At 35.0% G+C, this 10,881-nt stretch overlaps 1 protein-coding gene across 1 annotated transcript in view; it reads left to right on the forward strand.

Annotated features, from left to right (window-relative positions):
* Window positions 1–1,352: 1,352 nt before the first annotated feature.
* The window catches only part of CERKL (ceramide kinase-like), a gene marked incomplete at its 5' end in the record, with an annotated part of 32,794 nt that continues 23,265 nt past the window's right edge, over window positions 1,353–10,881 (forward strand). Inside the window, 2 exons of the mRNA XM_010087822.1 lie at window positions 1,353–1,595; window positions 9,168–9,299. Coding sequence (XP_010086124.1) covers window positions 1,353–1,595; window positions 9,168–9,299 — 375 coding nt within the window. The remainder of the gene's footprint in view (window positions 1,596–9,167; window positions 9,300–10,881) is intronic.

Here is a 10,881-nt window from a genome sequence, read left to right on the forward strand (position 1 = left end):
TGGAAAGATGATCACTACATAGTCTGGTTCAAGAAATGACGTTGAGAAACACCAGTGTCAAACTGTTACAAAAATTGACGCAGGCTGCTTTTTCCTGCTCAGAGAAAGTATGACTTTCTGAAGCCCTCAGCTTCACGTGGTGGAATGAAATAGGTGATACTTGATTTTGCAGTCTCACCTGTAGTGCTGTCCATCTTTTCCAGGAAGACAGTTTAAACAGACTTTTCCGTCTTCTCCCTGGCTTTTCAGTACAACACACAGCAAATATTGATCAAACAGAATCTGTTAAGGCTTTTGCTATTGAGAAACCACTTGACTGAGCTGTTGCTACATTTGCAAAAGATTTCTGGTTTCTAGCTTTTCTTGCCTTGGGCTGCAAAGGGACCTTTATTGGTCTTGCATATCAGATCTGCTGTAATTACAAAGCAAGCAGGGAAACTTTTGTGTCCAGAGTATCTGACACCTAGAGGGATGGTGACATTTTTCCTTCAGTGTGTGTATTTAACTTTGTTTTTGAGAAATCAGGTGTTTTACAGCTCGAGAGAGCAGTAAAGGAGAAATCTGTACCACAGTGATTCAGTTGATACATCTTCAAAAGGCATTTGGAACTAGTGCCATTGAAGAGATGGTGTCTGCAGCCACAAGGTCCACGGGCATACCAGCCTCGAGATAAGAAAACCTTCACTTAGTGTTCCAACCTAACAAGTTTCCCCTGGGGGAAGGGTCTTAAACTGTCACAAGAGCTTTTGAAACTGTTTTTATTTTCCTTGTCTTTTAAGTAAATTCATACCTCAAAAATTAAAGATAAGATGGGTGACACACTTCCGGTTTATTTTTCTGTTTTTGCTTAACTATTTTCTGATATGTTGCTAGTTGAAACCCATTGTATTGAGGCGGGGGGGTTTAAAGTTAAAAAGTTAAAAAGAATCAAATGAAAAAATAAATTTGGCATACAGTCAGCTTGGGTCATAGCACGCTTTCTGATTTCTGAGAGCTAGGATTTAAGAGAATGCAATGAGGAGTTTACTCTTTGAATGCAAACACACAAAAATAGATGGTTCACTAGTTTTGGACCCTGCAATTTTATAGGGTTTTTTGAATATCAGGAAAGGGATTAAATAGCCTCTTTGAAATCGTGCTGTTTCTATAGCTGGATACCTGACCTAAACAGCAGGAAGTTGGTAAAATATAAGACCAGTGACTGAGGCAAATGATATGCAATAAGTTTCAATACAGGCATGAGCAGATGCAAGAAGTGAAGATAGAGATGAAGGCATAACAGTATTTTTTTTAGATATTACTCCTAATCATGTTGATAACACTTCATTTTTATTTTTTTTTTTCCTCTACAGGTGATTCCAGTATGGTTTTACAGGCTCAGGAGGAGATTATTGAAATGAAAGATGTTTTTTCAGTAAAACTGAAACGTCGTCGTTTTGCAGGACAGAAAAATGGTGGTACTTTGTTGGGTATCACAATTTTTAAATGCCTGAATAAAGAAGAAAATAAACTAACAGACTGTGCTATCCACTTAAATAACTTAAGTGAAGATCATTGTCATTTATGGTTTAGACATCTAAAGGAAATTTTGAATGGTAAGCACTTAATTGGGGTTGTTGTTATTATTAATTCAGACTTGTTTTCTGTTGGCAATACATAAGGTTGAGTGAAACTTAGAAAAATATGAATGTTATTGATGGAAAATTTTGTTTACTACTGAAGTTTTACTTTCACTTTGGTGATGTGTCAAATTTTGGAAGGTGACAATAATTGACTAATGCATCTGTAAAAATGAAACAAATTAATGCTACTTTTTGGAAGTGTTTTGGAAGCTACTGAAAATAAGTAGCTTACTTTATTCTGACTGAAGGGTCTTCTGGGAAATCTGTTTTTTAAAGAAATAAAACACATTGTTGATGTTTTCACTTGGAATTGCAACACATCTGATAGTACTACAGCTGTTGCAATTCTGTGACTCTTTAGGAGCTCCCATTTGAAACCCACAGATTCTTTAAGAGACTAATGGGAGAGGCTTTTCTCTTCATAAATTCACAGGTGGAAGTGCTCTTAAGGTTCTGTAGGACTCCTATTGTATGATTTGATACAAAATGTATTGACACTAGCTAGTGGTGAGAGGCAATCCTTGATTTAAAAAATATCTTTCTGTGTTTGGCTAGGCTAATGGCAGTTTCAGGATGCTCTGTTTAACATATAATAGTGGCATTTTTTTCATGGAAGCTGTATCAAATTTAAGAAAAAAAAATATTCACCATGTTGGGTTTTTTTTCCACTAAAAACCAAAGCCTTTCACTGTAATTTAATACCATCAATGTTGGAAAGACAGAGAATATAGCACACTTGTGATTTAAAAAACCAAAACAACAAAAACCCCACACAAACAAAACTGATTTAGCTCCAAAATGTGTCTCTGCTTACAGACTATAGCAAATGAGTTTATTATAGAAGAAAAACAATCCATCTTGTAACAGACTTATTAAAACTACAGCTGAATTGTTAATACTGAGCAAGATTACAGAATTCAAGTCTTACACATCTGTAGCATTTGTAACCACACTTTCAATAGTGATTTATAGTGTACTTCTTAGTAAAAGTGACTTCGTCAAAAGCAGATATTAGAGAAAGTAAAATAACATGAGTTATTAATGGCACATTCTTACATTATTTGCTTATAATATGCTTTGGATTTTTCAAATACAAATGTGTGTTAAAAAGTGCCTTCCTGTGCCCTGTTTTGAAATACTTTATCACAAAGTATCTAAATCTGCAGAAGTGCCAAGATTCTTGCAGATCTCCAGCTACCCATAAAGGCAAGGGTATTTGCATAAGGAGCAAATGTCTGTTTTGTTCCCAGATTCCCCTCCATTCATCATGAGCAGTGATACCATATGTTCACCGAAAAAAAAGCTGCAGTATCTCTTGCTCAGGTTGCCTTGACTTCGAGGTGCAGTGTCTGTTTTATAGCTTTGTAATTGGAAGCCACCTGAACCTGAAAAAAGCATTCTGTGTGATATTGCTGTTTCTAGTTCTTCAGCTTCGGTCTTTCTGCAGAAGCTCAAAACATGTGCAGAGCAAACAATTGCGCTAGTTACAATAAAAGTAGTTTTCACACTGTTGCATTTTGAAGTCTGAGTAGAGATTCAAACTGCCTTTCTATCCCGAAAACCAGGAAAAAAGCAGCAGCATTTCTGCATTCAGTGTGTCAGATTATCAGTAATTGAAACAGTGATAGTATAGCAATGGTATAATTCAGAAAAAAAGTTTTCTGATTTAAAATATACCAAACATTGATAGGAAGTTCCCAGTGCAATTCAAATCAGGACTAAAATTATAAAATGCAGATAAGTTCTGTTGATTCCTCAGTAACTGAAATGTGAAAAGGCACATTGATAAATCTCTGCTTGAAACAGTGATGAATTTTCATAGTTGTTGAACTATGAAAACTACCAGCAGCTTGTTTTCATAATAGTGCTGGTGACGTCTTTGTTAATGAACTCATATTGGGTCCTTTTTGGTTTTCTTATGAACTGCAGGGTAATGGTAAAATTTCATCCTTCTAAAATAGTCAAAATTTAAGTGCATGTCTTTTTTCTAATCTATCTGATCACAAAGTAAATTTTTATTAACTGCTGCATTATTGAAGTTTTTTTAATTGCTTCTAGGCTGGAGCAACTTAAAAGCAGGTAATTTACCAAAGTAGAATATATATATACATTTTGTTATGACTGTCGGTAAACATGTACTTTCATTTGTCAAAGTGGCTAAATATTACTAAAAGTTATGTTTCATTTGAAAATAAATGCAATTTCTATTTGTTTACCTTACTCTTTGATGGGTTTTGGGATTTCTATGCATATATGTTAATTAAGGAGCAACAATAACAGGTTTGTTCTAGTGAAGATTTAATTTTTCTGAAATGCCATGTACATAGTTTCCCTTTTACTGTGCATTCTGTGTCCAACACAAATGTTTCTTGCATGTTTTTTTCCTGTTCTTACTGTCTTCATAGTGAGTATCATCTGTTGCTCTGAATTTGTGTTCAGACTACTTCAATTTAAAGTCTAACTAGGCTATATTTTTTTATGAAGCCAGTCATCATATAAGTGAGCACACAGAAATAATATAGTAGTTTAGAATTTAGTTACAGTGGCTGCTATTATGGCTTTGTGTGTGTGTGACAGGGTAACAAAACACATGTACTACTACCTTCCCACTTTTGAATAAGTTCTTATTTTCAGCATAATGTTGCTGCTGTTCAGATACATGCCAGCTAGATGCAAGGAGCTTGCTTAATGATATGATCTTCAGGAAAACTGTGAACTTCTATATATCGCGTATTTGTTAAACTGAGGTAAAATGCCCACTGCCACCTATGGAGCCTTGGTTCTGGACCGGCTCTTGGAAAGACCAAAATGGCAGCTTTGACAGATTCTATTTGATTCAGTGATTTCCATTTACACATTGCATCTTTTTGTACTGGAATTACAGGCATGTACAGTGGACATACTGTGTCAGTAGCATTCACTTTTTAATTTAAAATCCTCTGTGCATGCAAATACCCAGTGTTTCTTAAAGGGTTAAGAAAGGCCCAGAAATAAGAGAAAATGCATAATTGTCAGTGTTTATCCATTTTTAGTTTTTTTATTAACAAGATAAGACTTATTAACAGTTGACTTGAAAAGTTTTGCTTAAAAACTCTGTAACCTAACAGAAGACGGTAAATATGGTTAAGAATAAATTATAAAGTAGCAAAAAACGCATGAAGTGCATTTTATTTTTATCTGCTGTTCCATAGTATCTCTCACACTGGGATTTGATATGAATGTCTGAAACTTCATGCATGAAGTTTTAATTAAACCATTAATGTTAAACATTAACTTTGGTTAGTTAATATTAACAGTGGTGTCTCCATAGTTACATTAACAAATCTGTCTCATATTATTAGTTTTCCTCATGTATAATATTCTTACTGTTGTATGAAATATTTATAAATGTATGCAATAATGACATGATTCCAGGCTCTTAACTTTTGTAACATAAACCCATTTCATAAAGCTAAGAACTGAAAGCAGCACAGATGTATGTCTGAGCATAGCGTCTCTGCTGCCCTATGAGCCTTTGTTTTCAGAACACCCTGATTGACCCACCACCCTTCATGGTTCACTGATTCACTTGATAGATCAAGTTTAAACTAGTGCATATTAGCACATTTGTTGGTACTAGAGGAACAGTTGGCCTTCCTGCTTTAGGCTGCTGGTTCGTTTCAAATAGAGCAGCCACAGAAAACAATAACAGAATACCAGTTAGGAGAACACCAAAGGGCTGACAGACTGAAATCAGTTGCAGACTGTAGTAAATGGGATTGATTCATGGATATAGATGTTGTTTAAAGAAAATTAAAAGATGATTGTTATTTAAAAAAAATTAAGAAGTTGCATTATATAAGTGTGTGAAAGTTTAATCTTTGACTGTTATTGGATATTCTTTCATTAAACTCCATTGTTTGATGTGCTATAACATGTCCAGTGCATGCTGGGAATGATAAATAATAATTTTTGTCATGATCATGCATTTATGTCAGTGGCAATCATTTGTTACAAACAAAACAACAGCAGTAGTGTACTGTATCTCTGCTCAAATGCCTTGTTTGTGATACTTATTTCTATAAATAAAATAGTTTACCTTTCTAAAAATGTAAATTGATATTCAAATAGTCATAAAGAGAATGTTATAACACTTTTGTCCTGTGAATTCATATTGTTCTTGAAAAATCTCGCTACGATTTATGAATTAACTCTCATATATTTTTCAGTGATAGCCTAATATATATAATCATAAATACAGTTCCTGTTTGACAATCATTTAATGAATTATTTATTTTTAAAGAAAAGGAAACAAAAATTCTATTAAGTTTTTTTCCCACCAATTGAAAAGTCTGTATTCCTCTGCCTGCTTATCTTTTCTTTTAAAACTTTATATTGCCACCTGGGACTAAGCTGGTTTTGAGTTTTATGTATAAAAATTTAAGTGAGATATTGATGTTTGCTTTCTTCCTTCAGCTTTCTCCTAATGGTGGTTTAATAGGAACAGAAAGGGAATTGTAACTTCTGCTGTCTGGGTAACAGAATTTATGGCACTTCATCACTTTTTTCTACTTCTACAAACTCTGTGCCCTCCTTCTTTTTCCTCTCTACTTCGTGTATTTTGTGTGTGTGTGTATGTGTTATGTTTAAAGATATACTCTACTCACAAATTAAAGACTTTGTAGTCAGTCTTTACATTTTTCTGGCTCTGGGTGTTGGTGAGGGTTGAGGATTTAGGGCCAGCTGATCACAGGTGGGAGCTCCTGTAGAGAAGGTTAAAACATGACAGCACATTAATGAATGTGGCTAAATCTCTTCTTTATTAAGTCAGGACTCCTTATTCTTATAGTTTCCTATTTAATTACTCTTAGTACTTTAGGTAAAAGATCAGCCACAGAAATGGCTTTTTTGGTCTTAATATTTTTATAATTTCTAAAAGACTGCAATAATACCCTAGCAGATTTCCAGTATGTGTTTTGGGTAACAATCATTGTAATGTCTTTGTGATTTGTGTTTTTTTAATAGTCTTTAAGAACTTTTGTGTTCTAGGTAGTCTTCCTCAATTGTGTTGTAATTACTATGATTAGAAATTAAGCTGCAGTACATGCCTGCAGTGCTTGTTTCTGTTTCCAGAGAATCAAGAATAATTTAGGCTGGAATGGACCTCTGGAGATAATCTATTCCAGCCTCCTGCTCATAGCAGGTGACCTTCTAAACCACATCAGGTTGCTAAGAGCCATGTTCAGATAAGCTTTGAAAATCTCTAAGAATGGACACTCCATAGCCCCTCTGAGCAATGTGATCCATAGTGTAACCACCCACATTGTGAAGAGCGTCCTCCTTGTTTCACACTGGAATATACCCTGCTGCAACTTGTGTCCGTTGCCTTTTTTTCCTTGCACCTGCAAGTCTGTTTTGGTAGTCTGTTAGTCCCACAGTAGACACTAAGACAGCATTTAGGTAAATACTCTGTTCTCAAGGCTGTACAAAGCCTGCTGCCTCTGCCTCTCTTATGTGGTTTGTTGCAGCCCCCTTGCTGAAGTCACACTTCTCTGTTGGCCTCACTCCACTTGATCAGTCTTGTCCTGGAGGACCTAAAAGTGGGTGCAGTTCTTGAGATTCAGGTTTAAAAGACTTTGAATACAAGGGCATAATCACATCTTTTGAACTGCTGGTTGGCTTCTTGTTAATGCAACTCAGTGAGCAGTTGCCCTGCATGGCCTGAGTGGCACACTGTTTCCTCATGTTCGACTCCTTGTTCATCAGGAAAGTCAGGATGCTCTCTGCAGAGGTGCTGCTTAGTTGGTCAGTCAGCAGCCTGCGCTGTTAAGGTTTTGCCAGGCCAGATGCTGGACTTTGTCTTTATTGGACATCTTGAGGCTTTTGTCAAACCTTTCTTGCAGCTAATCAAGGTCCTTGTGAATGACTGCCCTGCCCTCCAGCACATCCCCTGTCCTCACCAAGTTAGCTATTTTCTTTTTATCTCCTTTTTAAAGGAGATACTTTTTAATATAGGTACTGAGGCTTATTACTGAAGGTATTTAGGATTCATCAGGCATTAAGGATTCATCAGAATTAATTTGCCATGCAATAACATGGCACTGTGTGTAACATTTTGCCATAAATATAAACAGAAATTTTTTTACTTCTGCTTTCAGGTTGTAGCAGCAAACTGATCTGGTAAATTCCTTCAGTATCTTTAAGAAATCTAAGATTTACTGACATACATGCTGGCTAAAGTGCTATTTTCCATTTCCAGATTCTTTGATACATTTAAATAAGTGAAAAAATAATCTATGGGACCTTTATAATTGCTATGTTTTGATCTCAAGGAATACTTTCCCCTTTGATGCTGAAATAGTATTTAGCTGTAATTTCTCTGCGGAATTGTTCCCGTTCAGTTGTTGAGGTAGGGTAAGCGGGGAACAGCTTCAGGGAACCTTTTGGGGAACCTTCAACTGATGCTCTGAAGGTACATGGGGCTGAATAATTGAAGTAATACTGCACATGGGGCAGGAAAACATGTTCTTAGTTCCTTTTAGAATTGTGGCCTACTACTAATTTTGTTCTTGAATGTTGAAAGCAGCATACTTGCCAGATATTCTATATTCTAGCTTTCATTTGGCTAAGAAAGTGATAGTCTAACCTGAAACTAAAACAAAATTTAGAATTTATACATTAATTAACTGAATACAAAATTTTTCAAATAATATATTTTAAATAACTACCAAAGATACAGCAGTATTGCATGTGACCACTTGCTTTTTGTAGCAAACTAACCTCACTGAATCTTGGCAATTGTAGGAATTCTAGAAATGAGAACCTGAAAAGCCATGTTATTATGTAGGAATTATTTACTATTCAACAAAAAAAGCATATTCCAAATAATAAAATTACTTCATGAGATCAGTGTGCAAGACATGGTACTGTTTGCATAGCAGTATTTCTCAGTGTTGTTTACTTAGCGTTCATTGCTTCAAAGACATAAATGTGACTTCTTAAAAAATAAAATTAACAATAATTCTCAGATTTCTGAATTATATTACCAAGTTTTCTTTTCCTTTGTATTTCTTTTGACCTCTTTCAAGATGAGGGAATTTTCTTTGCACTGTTTGATTTACAATCTCAGAAAGTAAAAGCATTGGATTGCAGTATCAGTTTTTTGGGTGTTTTTGTCAGATGCCTACTGGGAGTGTTTCATATTAAATTCCAAAAAATATATGTTTCGATGGTTTTTGTTGCCCTGCCTTATAACTTCTCCACATTTTCCCTGCTTCTGTATCACCGTTTAACTAGGTTATGACATATACTTTTTTTCCTAGTTCCTACAATGTTTTGGTTAGTGTATGATTAATTTCTACTGTTCATTAGCTGTACACACAAAAGTAATTAGTACTGTGATTTTAAGATAAGTAGCACATATCCAAGAAGCAACTGAGACCTTTTAAAGCTCTAATTTACTTATTCTGTTAAAGTTCTGTAATGGTTCTAACAAGAAAAGTTCATTTAAGCTGCAGAAATAGCTGGGCTGTGTGTAATCTTACGTGTTTTGTGTTTTCTTTTTAGGTTTTCAAAATAGACCAAAATCCTTAAAAGTGTTTGTTAATCCAAGCAGCCACAAAAGAGAAGCCACTCATGTTTATTTTGAACAAGTTGCACCTCTTTTTAAGCTTGCTGACATCAAAACTGATGTCACAGGTAAATTGTTTCAAAGGCATAGTTTAATCCTTTGTGAAATTAGTACTTAAGCATGCAAAACAATTTGAATTTACTGCTAATCCTTATTGGCTTTGCCTGCAAGTAGTGCAGATGGATCTGTTTAATACAATACAATATATTTTTATTTCATCAAAAAGTGTTTTAGTAATTCTGTTATCATTTGATAGTTTTCCTCCTACAGCTATCAATAGTAGTAGGGTATTTTTCGTACTTTTTAAAGCAAGCATTGTATAAAAAGAAACGAGCATTTAATGAATGACAGTCTTGTATATGCATGCTAAGAGTTGTTCCTCTGTTCTGACAAACACATGTCCTTAAATATTACTTCTCTTCTGAGAACATCTATTGGCCCGACATCATAAAAGAGGCTTATGCAAAGGACACATTATTTCTGGATTCCGACTCAGTTTCAGGGATGACCTGAAAGCCTAAGTGATTAAGTTCTGTAGTGACAAGGGCAGGTCTCACGAGGCACACAGGCACAACTCGGTGTCTGGAGAATGTGAGGGTACAATTTCAGTGTTGTAGTGATGCTGCCTTCTGCTCAACAATAGGTTTCTGATAGCAGGTTTGGATTTAAGGCCCCAAATTCTGCCGGAGTTCTGCTTTGTCATGAATTTGCCCTTTGGCTGTTTCATTTGATTGATGTTTTATAAGAAAGTGAACAGGGGAAAAGCAAATTTTCTTAAAGCAGTAAAACATTAATGATCTGATCATTATTTCTCCTCCCTTCTCTGAAGAGACTGAAACTTATGCTGCATCAAATTTGGTCCCAAAACCACCCAGGCTTACAGAGAAATGATACTAGCATTTCCTGTTCTGAATACTTTTATATTCATAGTATCAAAATTCCCTTTAATACACTGGTGGTTTTTGGTTATGCGTTTCATATCCATGTGAAGTATAAAATCTGGTGCAAGACATGTTAACACAAAAAGATCTTTTTCCTATGTCTGTTGAAATTGATTTGCAAAATAATCAGTTCCATCTTAAATTATAAGACAGAGGGCTCATCCTACAGTTGTCCCTTAAACTTCTTATGAAGTCATGACCAGTCCTGGTTGCAGGCCACAAATCATTCTGAGCAAATCTGATTTAGGCAGGAGAGTGTAATAGTGCAATAAGTGTTTGTATATGAGATTTACCTTGCTAATTTTATTACTTGTATCTATGTATTTTTAAATTATTTAGCCCACAATTTAAAGTAAAAAGCCATTGAAGATTAAAAATGCATGAGAAGTATGAAAAAATTCAACCTGTGTTAAAATTATGTAGTCATAATTTCTTAATTTCCCTTAATTGACAAGGGAACGCCTGCAGCTTTATGTAAGTTCTGATTCTCACAGACATATTTTTCACCTGCAAGCCATGGATGATAGTGTAAACAGATTAATGATAATGCTGTCTCCTGAGATATGGAACATAGCCTTATTTGGTCACAATTTTTTTAAAAAAGGGGTTTTTTTTGTCATGCAAACCTTAGTAAGAGATGACTGACTGTCATGCTGCTAAATTATTTTTTACTTTAAGGAACTATTTAAAGAAAATTACTCTCTTCTTT

This window comes from Pterocles gutturalis, unplaced genomic scaffold (assembly GCF_000699245.1).
Source record: "Pterocles gutturalis isolate BGI_N339 unplaced genomic scaffold, ASM69924v1 scaffold28211, whole genome shotgun sequence".
Lineage (NCBI taxonomy): Eukaryota > Metazoa > Chordata > Aves > Pterocliformes > Pteroclidae > Pterocles > Pterocles gutturalis.